Genomic DNA, 14,658 nt, shown 5'->3' with positions numbered 1-14,658 from the left:
ATGGAGGTCAGGTGCGAACGAACACCCCATAATTTTATTATACCATATTTCTTCAAACTGAAGCATAATTATCAAAGTATGCTTACGCAGATAGATATGAAAAGTCTTTATTAAAGTTTGTGCCTATTTCCATTCTATGGAGGCCAGGTGCGAACGCAGACCCCACAATTTTATTACACCATCCCTATTTAAGTTAAAACATACTTATCAAAGTATTATTATGTACATCTATATCAAAAACACTTGTAAACGATTTTTTTTTAATTCAAAAATTTTTTATTTCCATACTTTGTGGACCAGGCGCGTACGCAACCCCCACAATTTTAATAAATCATCATTATATCAGATCAAACATACTCATTCCTATGTCTCGATACATCTTCTATCATTATATGTGATCAGTTTTCTATAATAGTCAACCATATAGGAGCCTATTCGTGACCAGAAACACACACAGACGGTCAGCTTTATATATATATATATATATATATATATATATATATATATATATATATATATATATATATATAAAGTGAAAGTGTCGGTCTCTGTGTGTGTCTGTGTGTGTACATTTCCCTACGCAATAACTGTCAATTTTTAGTCTACAGACTCGAAATTTAATATACAGATTGCTGAGATTTGGGAAAATCGATGTGATCAGCTTTTAGCCAGAAATTTGGCGATTAAGAGGTCAAAGTTCAACGATTTGACCTTTGAGAACTCTACATAACTCCTCCGACAATTTTAGATCTACACACTTGAAATTTTAGATATAGGTTCCTTGGACATGTATCTAACTTAATAACTTTATTTGAGCCCATAACAATAAATTTTAAGGGGTCATAATAGGGGTCAAAGTTAAAAAAAGAAAATTGACCGTTTTTTTTTTGTTTTTTTTTAACCAACATACACCTCCAAATATCCGGGAAACGCCGGGCACTCATGCTAGTATGTATATATATATATATATATATATATATATATATATATATATATATATATATATATATATATATATATATATATAACTTGCGTTCCTTCAGCCATAATTGAAACTGAAATCCAAACTTATGAAGAATTCTTGATAAAATTATTCATTAAATAAATAGATGATTTAAGTGACATCAGCTATAGTCGAAACAGAAACCAAAACTTATGAAGAATTCTTGGTCAAATTATTTATGACAAGAAATAGAAGTACATAACAATTAAACGACCCGGATATAAGCGTGACACACAAAAGAACACACATGCTATCGTATTAATATATAGATTATTATTATGATGTTAAAAGATGAAGAATAAAAGTTATAAAGAACTTTATTTTATCATGAAACCAATAAGGAAAAAACTCCTAATGTCATGGCATTTCGAAGCTTAATGCTTCTCATCTGAAGAGAAAAGCCGTTATTATACAGATATAAGGATATAAAGTAAAAACCACCTTAAGAACATTTAAATTAGAAATGAATAAATATATAGAAAAATATCAAAAATATCCAACAAATAAAATATATATATGCAAATCGGAAATATAATTTTTTTAAAGTTTTATTTGTCAAATATATCATCATTAGGTTCATTTATGACTTTCTATGGAAAACTGAGTTATTTGAAGTGACGTCATAAAATGGAGGATTTCAAAAGTGCAATCCCGGAGATTTTCAGGCATCAGCAAAATGAACAACAGAAAAAATTATTCGAATTATCAAGTGGGTGTCAAAATGGTACAAATGGGAGTGCGTTCTCTTAGAACATGAGTTGGAACACCATCGATAATTTCCGTTAGACAACCAAGTTACCTTTGTCTAGTATTTCAGGCGTTATCAAAAACTTTAGTGAAGCGATAGAATTGTTGGCCAAGTTATTTAGTCCCAAAACTATTTATCTTCTACAAAAAAAAAAAAAAAAAAAATCAACGTTTGCAAGCATAGTAAACTAAGAAAAGGGATGATTTCAAATTATCAGAATTTAGTGTTAATAACTTCAAATGTGTAATATTTTCACAAGGATTAGATATATAATACCAACTGTAAAAATTAGACCGATTTTCAAAAGGTTAAGGAGATTGTTAGCGGAGCATACTAAATTTTTAAATCACATTTTACTATAAATTTAGTGAAGCGATACTATTGTTGGCCAATTTATTTAGTCCAAAAACTATTTATCTTCTATGAAAAAACAAAGAAAAAAAAAACCGACGTTTGCAGGATTTGGTGTGGAACACAGATACAGGAATTAGGAGAGTCCTTAACAAACTGGAAAATGGGTCAGATCTAACATTCCAGCCGAGGACGATTAATGGTTTATTAGTGTGCGTTAAAATATCGAACTGAATGTCTCATATCGTAAAAATCCGTAACCTTCACCAGTAAAAATTGCATGTCTCATTGAAGAGCAGGAATAATTCCTGTTTGTTTTTATTGCAATCCATTTTTTTTTTTTCGCAGAACCTTCTGTTCAAGTGTAAAAGGAAATTTAGTCGTGAACGTTTTCGACTTCCATGAATCGATTTCAAGCGAGTGATGAATTAAAAATTGCGTTGGTGAATTTATTGAAAAGTCGATTAAAATCGTTTAAAATTATTAAAAGCACTTAAGCGTGCCTTCCCTTTCATATTGAGCCTGATTGATGGTCGTAAAAAATGGATTGCAAGAAAAAACAAAGAGGGATTATTCTTGCTCCTCTATGAAACCTGCATGAGAGAAAAACCGCTGCCCAAATATACTAATTTCAGTAAAATTTGATAGATAAAAAAGAAGTAATCTGTTTCATCAACTGTGTGTCAATTGTGGACTAATGCATTGATAGAGAGATTGTCCTTGTAAAAGCATGAAGTGCTTTAAATGTGATCATTAGGACTATGACAACAGCATATTCTTTTCCTTGTTTTGATTCTCAGGTATATATCCATTGATATCTTATATATTTTTATGTAGCGTGATGTGATCCTCGGTTGATTAATTGTGCCTGTGTCGGATATATACTCGAGAGTCAAAACAATGAAAAGAATATGCTGTTGTCATAGCCCTAGTGATCACATAAAATTCTTGCATGCACAAACTTTTCCATATATTTGAACGAGGCACGAGAAAATTTCATTATCCACTGCCTAGTCCATAGGAAATATTCACAGAGCTAAGTGGAGGGAAGTTTTTTCAAAAGTGGATTAAAGCGACACAAATTTGCAGATATTGGTGTACGAAAAATGCTTGAAGTAATTGCGTGACACGTAAAGGCTTATACAAATTTGAAAGACTTCCGTTTCAAGTCAAGGTGTTGTTTGTTATATTTCCGCAGACAGCGTACGCATGACTCGATGGTCTAGAGTTAAGCTGAATTGCATTTTATTTTTCTTGATTTTGTAGGACGAAAGATATCGATGAAAAAGAAACAATAGAGAGACGCATTTTACTTTGTACATTAGAAGAAAGAAGATGACCTCTTAAGTAAATTCTCGATAGTCTATGGTGAGTTGTTTTGACAGAACGTATCACCTCATTCCTAGATGTTGTATTGCCTTTGTTTTCCCATCTTTAAATACTTCTTTTATCCGCAAATGTTAACGATAACAACAACTGCAACAATATTTTAACATTTCCAATATTTTATTTTTATTCTTGACCAGAGAATCCTTTAAATCGTGATGCCAAATCATCATCATTAATGTCTCCCAAACTTTCCCTGCAAACTTATTGGGAGAGGAGCTTACCACACAGCTATTTGTACACGTCTTATGCCAAAGTGTAGCTGGGAGAAAGAAAACCAGCTGTCCCCTTTAGCTTATGACGTTGTATTGTATCTCGTATGAAAGCGGCAATCACTGTAGCCGGCTTGAGCTGGCTTCCTCTGAAGGAGGAAGTTTCATGGGAATAACACATTTACAAACAGTTCCTTATCAAGGAAGATGACGATGTTAAGTTTGTATAGTTCTTCCAAGAAGGTGTCGACGTATTTCTACATGCAGCGCCTGTCATATTCAAAAGTGATTCCCTCCTCGTCCACCCATTCCCCCTCCGATGCACAACACACCTTCCTTATTTAACAGCACAGATTTATGTATAGAAAAACATGTTTTAGTAAGTATATTTGTGGTTGTTACTTATATCTGTAATTTTGAGTCACTGATGAGATCATGGAGTGATTTCCTGTAAAAAGTTGGCTATTTCATGATTATTATTTGATCAGCTATTTTTTTGAGTTGGAGATTTTGAAATATGGGAATAGATTTGGAAATAATATAACTGAAATATCAGATATTGTAAAAATATTTGTTTTTTAAGGAGCGGTTGTGGAGGCAGGAGGGTGAATATGAGAGAAATAGAAAGATTTTTAGGCCTACCTTTGTAAAGGCATCACAGTCGCAGATGTGGAACGTGCGTCCATAGAATGTGACATTTACGCCATTGTTTAGGTCTGTCCAGTGCCACTTATCACCTCTCTCATTTTTAGGAATCTGGTGCCTTCTGAGAAAAACACCTGCAATAAATAAACAAATAAATACGAGAGTCATTCCAAAAGTAAGGCTTCCTATTTTTAACTAAAAAAACTAAGATGTTAAAGAGATACGAAAATGGAAGTGGTATCATTAAAACGAGCCACCTTTTGTGCTCCAGAATTTATTTTTCTATATAGTCACCACCTTTTCAGTGCATTTTTGCCAGCCTCCTTTGATGCCTTGGTTTTAAAAGTCTGGAGCGCACTTTGTCACTAACATCTCCACTGCCACTCTAAAATCGATGAACCCGTCACCTAACTGTGTTGACATCAACTACATTGGCTTTGTAAACGTTCAACAGGCACCGGTGAACAATGCAATTTGCAATCTCCTCTAACTTATTCAGGCAGAATTAAAAAAATAGGAGATGTTACTTTTAGAAAGTCTCTTATATTAAAATATTTCCATGATAAAAAATCGATGTTTCACTAAATTTCATGAACATTTTTAATTTCATAATAGACCCTTCTATTAGATACTAGGACCCTACGCCAGTAAGTAGAGATTAAGTTAACTCGTATAAATTCTGGTGAAGGTCACATTAGTACATGTCAGGATAGCCTAGCGGCAAATGGAAATATACCAGTTGCAGGTGGCGTGACGAGGAAGTGGGAGAGTCAGAGGTTAGTTTCTACAGTAAAACGCACTAGAAATGCAGGGGAATGATATGACGTGTTAGAAGAAGAACAGAGAATTTCTAGTCAGTCTGAATTGATAAGCAGGATAGGCAAGATACATGGACAATGTAGAGAGAATCTAAGCAAATGGCATCTCGATGTCTGCTCATCTGCGTCTCTCAATTCCCAAGTAGAAAAAATATAGTTTAGCCTAGTTAGTCTCCTCCCGACCCCGTAAACAAACTTTCCCTCTCATAAAATCTTTGAAACCTCATCAAGCCTCGATTTGCGTTTCCATGCACAAGTAGTTTTGTGCATCTAGCTACACAGAGGAGGTCAGAGGTCAACAACCACGATTATCATGAACGACAAAGGAATCGACTATGAAAGAAAATCGAGCATATACACACACTTCGCAATTTATGTATAAAAATGACTGTTTTGTTGATGTGTTCCTTGATCGCCCACTGGCGAAAACGAACATGTGCAAAAGTGCATGTTTGACATAAATGACATTTAACATTAAAATGTCACATCCTCTGATCTAGATTATTCGTCTAATATATATATATTCTCGCTCTGACATTGATATTAAAAGCCCACTTTTTCTATTTAAGAATTACTATAAAAACTTCTTAATATACTCAGTCATGGATATGCGAGCGACTACATGAAAATTAGCTAATTTTCATATTCTTTTAAAAAATGTGCCTTAATTACTTATTAATTGTTTATGATTTCTTATTAAATTGGTTTCATTTCATTATTTTGCTGAATTCTGTTCATGCATAGTTTCTACATTCTGAATAATTGCGTAGAATGCAGGATGACAACCTTCAATATTTTTCTATCCATCTATCTATCTCACTCTCTCTTTATATATATATATATATATATATATATATATATATATATATATATATATATATATAAGTGATCTTGTCAGTGTGTGCATGAAAAGTCTCTACCAAACTCCTACAGGGTTGAAATTTGATATATAGGGTATTTGGATTTGTAGTACATTTCCGGTTTGGTTTTTAGCTACTGAGGGGTCAACATTGAAAACAAACAGTTGTCCTTGGTAATAAATTGACTAAATTCTGTGCATGTGTACGTATACATTTTTAGCTTGAATAATTGCTTGAAATAATTTTTAGCTTTTTTTTTTTTTTATCTATCTATCAATGAAGGCTGGAATACTAAATGTTTTGGTTTCGATTCCAGCTGATGGCACTGAAGTAATTTTTTAAGACTTTTGAAACCATTACTATATATATATTGGGTATAATATAATAATTAATAAAGAATTTGCTCTATAATAATAAATAAGAAATACGAACACCTTAAAATATATTAATGAGTATTTTACGACCAGGTAACACCGGATGGCCTGTTAGTATGTATATATATTAAGTTGACAAAAAGGTTCTTACGAAATTTTAAACTTTGATTTCAAATGATGTATTTTCAAATAAGTTTTCATTACAATATCTTTACTTTATATATCATTTTTAAGGGCATTCTTCGCTTTATCTAATCGTTTAAATTATAATCATTTTAAAACAATTATATCTTCTTTTCAGAACGGTGAATACAAGATGGAAAAAAACAAATTCAGACAATGTTTAACCGAAAAGTTGCTGAAACAACTTGCGATATCAATGAAGCATTTGGTCCAGGAACCACTACTCAACGCACAGCACAATGGTGGTTTAAGAAATTTCGTGGCGGTGACGAGAATCTTGATGAAGATGATGAGCATAGTGATCGGCCATCAGATATAGACAACGATCAATTGAGAGCCTTAGTCGAAGCAAATCCACGCACAACTGTTCGAGAATTTGCTTCTGAATTAGATGTAATGTAAACGACGATTTCCAACCACTTTAGAGAGATTGGAAAGACAAAAAACTTGATAAATGCCTCACAAATTGAATCACAACCAAGATGAATGCAGTTATGAAGTATCATCCTCCCTTCTTTTTAGTAATAAGAACGACCCGTTTCTTGATTGGATTGTGACTTGCGATGAAAAGGGGATTTTTACAACAACCAACAACGTTCAGCTCAGTGGTTACACGCCAACGAAGCTCCACAACACTTCCCAAAGCCAGAGTTGCACCAAAAGAAGGTCATGCTGACTGTTTGGTGGTTTGCGACCGGTCTCAACCATTATAGCGTTTTGAATGCAGGCGAAGCCATTACAGCAGAGAAGTACTGTCAATACATGGATGAAATACATAAAAAAAACTTCGACAACAACACCCAACATTAGTCAACAGAAAAACCCAATTCTCTTCCACGACAATGCCCGGGCGCAAGTTGAATGGATTATGCTACAAAACTCAACCTCATTCGCCCTACTCTCCAGAACTATCACCTTCTGACTATCACTTTTTCAAGCATCTTGACAACTTTCAGTACAAGAAATGCTTAAAAAAACCTAATCGAGATCAAAAACGCTTTCAGGACTTCATCGCCACCAGAACGCAAGATTTTTACGTTAATGGCATAAACGCACTTATTTTGCGTTGGTAAAAGTGTGTTGATTCTGATCGTGCTTATTTCGATCAATAAATTTTTGTTTGAGTCGAGATATGTTCATCTGAATTTAAAAGTTAAAAATCGCAAGAATATATATATATATCAAATTTTAGTCATTCAATAAAATTCAAAACATTTATGACGTGAAATGGTTAAATTTCAAATCAAAAGATTTTTATTATTCTATGTAAGACAAAGAATACATTTTAAATATTATAACTCCTTATCCTATAGGATTTCGATGTCTATCCATCTCCTCAGAGAAAATATTAGCTTATACCTAATTTGCTAAATACAATAAACATAGACAATCATAATAAAAAGTTTTTAAATCATAGAGCAAGGAAAAACTTTTTAAAACTTTTAATTATGATTTTCTATGCTTATTGTATTTAACAATTAATGCTAAAAGTCCACGTATCCTTCTAGAATAGTGATTAAAAGGTTATGAGGGTCTTTGAAGCATGAAAACGATGTTATTTTGTATTTAATATTTTTTATATTTCAAGCGCTTGAAATATAAAAAATAGTAGATACAAAACATAACATCGTTTTCATGCTTCAAAAAACCCTCATAACCTTTATATATATATATAAAGATTTATGGAAAACAAACAAACGTCGTCACTGTTTCTATTCAGTTTTTAAGTATTTAAATATCATAGAGTAAGGAAAGTTAATGAAAAGGACATAGAAATTAACATCCAAATTGCCTGTGGAATTGTCTTCCGTTTTCCTGCTTTCCGGCTGACTACAATATGGTTGTCTTTAAATCTAACGTAAATAAGTTCTTGATGAGCCGTTCCATATAGGTTATCAAATTTGCCGAGTTTTCATTGCTAATGATTACTATATTGTCCAATTTCTAATTCACACTCTTTAACCCTTATCCTTGAGTGGCCTCTTGGCCTTGATAATGTGGTGATTCCTATGTAAAAAAAAATGGTAAAATCCGAAGTCAATGTATTTGATAGCAGTGAGGTAATGTGATCCAATCTGTATTTTGTGGCAGTAGTTTTAGTCGGTGCGTGTTCTGTTTAAGAAGATGATGTCATCCCTTTCTGACGTCATTTTTGTGCTTGGAAACAAACACACATATGCTCAGAGTTTCAGCAGTACATAAATTATCTTTAACGAGTTAAATATTCCTTTTCCCGTGATCACCTATCGTGATTTCTATTCTCAATTCACACACGTAAATCTGATCTGACTGACCATTCTGTTGTCTTCGTCCTTGTAGTGCGTCAACTGCATGTACGAATTAGTAAGAACGAACGACATTAAATATTTGCAATATTCATTTATTACTTTTACAAACCATTATCATTGGCCGGGTCTGTTGTTGTATAATAAACTAGGATTTTACACCTTTTAAAAATCTTTTTTTAACATTTTATTAGATAATATAACTCAAAGTTGATTGAGAGCAATTCTTTTCTCAATTAAATTTTTTTGTATCATACTTTCTTTCAAGTTGTTTTTTTGTTTGTATTTTTGAGGGGGGACTTAACCTCTAAAAGGGTAAAGTAACCACATTACTTTCTGTGTTGCTTAGAATTCATAATATAATAATTTGTAATGATCGATTCATTGTTTTAAAAGTGAGCTCTAAATATAGAAATATATAGTCATGGGTTCGATCCTTGTTAAAAGTTTAGCCATCCTGACGACAGTTGATAGGCAGAAACAAGCATGTCCATATTTAAATATTTTTACTTGCATAAAAGTTATTTTATGCACGTAAAAATATTTAAATATTTAAAAGAAAATCAAAAAAAAAAAAGTACCCGTCAATAAAAGGGCAACGTATGCAAACAAATAGGCAGGTGACTTCCTCATCGCTAATTAAATACAAAATACAGCATTTCAAAAATGTTAATATCGTTAAAAATAACAACTGATCTTCTAGAAATGTGTATACACATACGTAATCATATCGGGTTGAAAATAAAGTAGTTGCGGGTCCCTATTTCGAATCTCGCTATGTTCAGCTACTCTGACGGGTCGTGGACGACGAACCACGTGTCAGTGGATAATTGCATTTTAAGGATAATATGTATACCGCTCCCCATGTGGGGGTACCAAATTGGTTAGGGGGAGAATTGTTCCCAGCTCGCATTTAGGTAAAGGTGCGCTTTCGTAAATAATTGAGTTCATTCAAAACATATCGCTAAGATCAAGGCAAACAACATATATATATATATATATATATATATATATATATATATATATATAGTATAGGGGGCTCTGGATAGAGGTAGTACCTTTAAATCTCTGGCTGCTGCACCCAATAGGGTGGACAGAGATCACTGGTCCTCACTCATTTCCCAAATCTCTCACTTGCTAGCTCCAAGAGCTATACCCTGGGTACTGGTCTTAGCAGGCCTACCAAACCTTGTGAGGGGACGGTGTATGTACAGCATCGCTAACAATGTGTCCACTAGACTGAACTAACAGTTAGAGTCAAGGACCAAGAACTAGCTGGTATGGTACCCAGCTGCACAGAAAGCTTACCAGGGTGGATCAGGCCCTTTAGTGTTGGCTCACAACTGATCTAGGAGATGGAACACTCTTACAAGAAAATCCAACGATCGTTTTATCATCTGACATGTAGCACATGCGTGCACCTGTACAGACCATGTTAATCCCATGGAGAGAGTGTGCTTTGTTCAGCAAAAGCAATGACCACTTAAAACAAATCAAAGTGCTGGTTGTTCAGTGAACCATTTTCACTCATTTAAGCCTAAGGTTTGGTACATCGATATGTGCTTTTTTTTTTTAATTTTTTTTTTTTTTAACTAATAATAAATCAATAAAACCCTGTGGCGATGATGGGATTGTAACGGGAACAAGTGAAGGATGTCACTGGTAGTTCCTAGCATGAACATTGCACATAGGTGGTGGAAAGTAGATGGCCGTTTTTCACAACACCCACAAGTAATTGTATGACTCGTATCCTCATTTCATAACAAAGCAGCCCTTTACAGGATGGCACTGCTTTCCTCTTCATGGGGAGAGGTCTATAAAAGATGACCTAAAAATTGTTTACTTGCTCATGTCCCTGTCATCAGGTGCAGATGTCTGGGCATCCAATATTTGCACCCAAATCAAGAATAGAAACAAAATACATGGAATGAATATGTCCATTGCGACTTGGAATGTAAGAACACTCCAGGATAACAAAAAACCCTGAACAAAAAACCGCTATAATAGCACGTGTGTTAAGGCATCATAGAATTTCTGTTGCAGCTCTTTCTGAAACTAGGTTTTCTGATACAGGACAGCTAGAGGAAGTTGAAGGTGGATACACTTTTTATTGGATTGGAAAACCAAGTTCTGAGAAACGTGAATCTGGCGTTGGTTTTGCCATCAGGAATGATATTGCCAAAAATCTTGAGTTCCTGCCCGTTGGTATAAATGACAGACTCATGTCCTTGCGCATTGCAGTAGGAAAGGACAAATATGCCACATTTTTGAGTTGCTATGCACCTACACTTAATTCATCTGATGAGCTAAAGGAGATGTTTTACTCCTCTTTACGCGAACAGATCAACAAGGTCTGTATACAGGATAAACTGTTTGTCTTGGGTGACTTCAATGCTCGTGTGGGTAATGATACACAATTTTGGAGAAATGTCATTGGTTCACATGGAATTGGTAAAGTCAACTCAAATGGTGTTCTCTTATTGTCTCTTTGCAGTGAATTCGATCTTTTGCTCACTAATACAGTGTTTCAGCTGCCTAATTGCAAGAAAGCCAGTTGGAAACATCCCCGATTTAATCATTAACATCTCATTGATTATGTCATTGTACGTCGTTCTGATAGACAAGATATAAATCTTACACGCTCTTACAGCATCAGGGAATGTTGGTCAGACCATAAATTGATCTGCTCCACAGTCAGGATGAAAATCAAGCGCCCTGTTCGAAACCAACGTAATTCTTCCATCAAGAGAATTGATATAGGCAAGTTGAAGGTTAAGGAGATAATGCACTCATTTCAAAAGGCTACTGATGAAAAGCTGTCCTCTGTTGTATGTGGGAATGGTATTGAAGTATCTTGGAGAGAGTTTAAAACTGCAGTGTATGACTCTGCTAAAGAGTCATTAGGATATGTTTGAAGGAAAAACCAAGATTGGTTTGATGAAAATGATCCAACTATCGTCCCACTGCTCAATAACATGCATCAAACTCATCAAGTATGGATTACTGACAAAAATTCTTCAGTGAAACACAAAGCTTTCAAAATGGTCAAAAGGTTGGCACAATTTCAGCTCCGGAAAATGAAACAAAACTGGTGGGAGCAGAAAGCTGAGGCCTTACAAGATGCGGCAGATAGGGGTGATTTTAAATCATTCTACCAAAACCCCAAGGGGGTGTTTGGTCCCATTTTAAGGGGGGCATCTCCAATATTTTCGTTGGATGGCATTCTCCTCACTGATAAGAAAGAAATTACTAAGCACTGGGCTGAACACTTTTCAAATGTTTTAAACAGAGAATCGACAGTGGATCGAGGAGTGGTATTCCTCAGAAGCCAACCATCGAGGCGCTTGCTGATACTCCATCCATGTCGGAGATTGAATGGGCTGTAAAGCAACTTTCAAATGGTAAGGCTCCAGATAATGACGGCATACCTGCAGAAGTATACAAATGTGGAAGCCAACTGTTAATCAGGAAACTAAGTGTTCTGTTTTCATTAATATGGGAACTTGGTACTGTGACACAACAGTTCAAAGACGCGTCAATTATTCACCTGTTTAAGCACAAAGGAAATAAGTGTGAGTGTGATAACCATAGAGAAATTTCTCTTTTGTCTGTTGCTGGTAAGATTCTAGCTCGTGTAATCCTAAACAGACTCAATGGTTCAATCTGTAAAACTGTGCTCCCAGAAACCCAGTGTGGTTTTAGGGTAGGAAGAGGTACTGTGGACATGATCTTCAGCCTTCGGCAACTACAGGAGAAAGTGAGGAGCAGAATAAGGACTTGTTTGTCACATTCGTTGACCTCACAAAGGCATTTGATACCGTCTCCAGGTGTGCCCTGTGGACTGTTTTGAGGAGGCTTGGTATTCCGGACAAGATTTTGAATGTGATTGTCTCCTTTCACTGGGGAATGGTGGCGACAGTACGATCTGGCTGTGAACAAAGTGAACCATTTGAAGTGTCAAATGGAACTAAGCAAGGATGTGTCCTTGCTCCGATCCTATTTGCTCTTTTCTTTTCAGTGATGCTTGAGACAGCTTTCAGGAACACCTCAGGAGGCATAGGTGTTGAGTATCGATCAAGTGGAGGATTATTTAACCAGCAACGGTTGAAGGCCAAAAGCAAGTCTTCTGTGATGACTGTGCTCTTGTCACCCATAGTCTTGATGATACACAGAACATCCTCAATAGCTTTTCTGGTGCATGTAAGGCCTTCGGTCTTACAATTAACATAAAAAAGACTGAAATTATTCACCAGACGCTACGTCCTCTTCACGACCAGTGGTATATGTTGATGGTTAAGCTTTGAAAACAGTATCTTCTTTTACATACCTCGCATCTGTTGTGTCTGATGATGCTAAATTTGAACTGAACATCTAATGTAGAATTAATAAAGCTAGTGAGGCATTTGGTAGGTTGCGACACAGACTCTGGAACAGCCACGATGTGTCTATAAAAGCAATTAACATAAAAAAGACTGAAATTATTCACCAGACGCTACGTCCTCTTCACGACCAGTGGTATATGTTGATGGTTAAGCTTTGAAAACAGTATCTTCTTTTACATACCTCGCATCTGTTGTGTCTGATGATGCTAAATTTGAACTGAACATCTAATGTAGAATTAATAAAGCTAGTGAGGCATTTGGTAGGTTGCGACACAGACTCTGGAACAGCCACGATGTGTCTATAAAAGTAAAGGTGGCAGTCTACAAATCTGTTGTTCTGCCTACTCTTCTGTATGGTGCCGAAACGTGGATCTTGTACCGCAAGCATATAAATCAGCTTGACTCCTTCCATATGAGATGCCTGCGTTTTATTTGCAATGTTGGATGGCAGGATTGTGTTCCGAATAGTGAATTACTGGAGAGATGTGAAATCAATGGTATTGAATCATTTTTGATCAGGATACAAATGCGGTGGTCGGGACATCTTGTGAGAATGGATGACTCAAGAGTTCATAAGCAACTTTTTTATGGGTAACTGACAAATTCTTGCCGTCCAATAGGACGTCCCCTGCTTTGTGACAAATATAAACTAAAAGACAACCTGAAACGTTGTGGAATTTCTCTGAGTTCCTGGTAGAGTGCATCAGGGGATCGCAGAGAATGGAGGAAGATGTGTTTCCTGGGGACCAAAGAATTTGAATATAACTGCTTTTGTCATAGGGACGCCCTTCGTGCAAATATGAAGGCAAAAAACAAGAAAAATCCACCTAAAAATGAATATGTATGCCACTGTGGTTTCAGAGCACGCAGCAAAGCAGGGTTATCTGTTCACTCGAGAAGGCATCTTTGATCGACGAGCATATGAAAGTTCACCATCTGTGGAGGAGTGTGGCGGACGTCTACAGGATTGAAATTATGCATGTGGTGTCACAGAGCTTAGGAGCTGCTGAAGATTGCATACTGAACCCTCATTCATCGTCTTCGATGAGAGAATCCACTATACCATATATATATATATATATATATATATATATATATATATATATATATATATATATATATATATATATATATTTGAGAATGAAGTATAATACAAAAAGAATTTTAAGACACTATAAAATAAATATACATGAATTTATTTGGCAGTTCAATGAGAAAATACGCGGAGTATGAGTAAAGACGCCGAGACGAGTTTCTTGTTGTAGGAATCCTCAAGTGTAGAATAGAAAAATCGCCTCAGAGTTTAAAATATATCACCGCTAATTAGGAACTTTAGTGCTGTAATCATACTTGGCCCTAAGGTTTTTATGTGTTTCTTTTCTTTTTTTTTTTTTTTTCAAATTTTGGAATT

General features: G+C 35.1%; 1 protein-coding gene across 2 annotated transcripts in view; it reads right to left on the bottom strand.

Moving 5' to 3' along the window:
• Positions 1–14,658, bottom strand: part of LOC145279665 (EF-hand domain-containing protein 1-like) — a 208,936-nt gene that overhangs the window by 78,717 nt on the left and 115,561 nt on the right. For both annotated transcript variants that reach the window (XM_080130919.1, XM_080130918.1), the window contains exon 4: positions 4,343–4,479. In XM_080130919.1, the coding sequence (XP_079987045.1) occupies positions 4,343–4,479 (137 nt within the window). The remainder of the gene's footprint in view (positions 1–4,342; positions 4,480–14,658) is intronic.

This window comes from Euprymna scolopes, chromosome 7, assembly GCF_053919585.1.
Source record: "Euprymna scolopes isolate OS-2025 chromosome 7, ASM5391958v1, whole genome shotgun sequence".
In the NCBI taxonomy this organism is placed as follows: Eukaryota; Metazoa; Mollusca; class Cephalopoda; order Sepiida; family Sepiolidae; genus Euprymna; species Euprymna scolopes.
The sequence above is the reverse complement of the archived record's forward strand: the minus strand, read 5'-3'. Positions and strand labels throughout refer to the sequence as shown.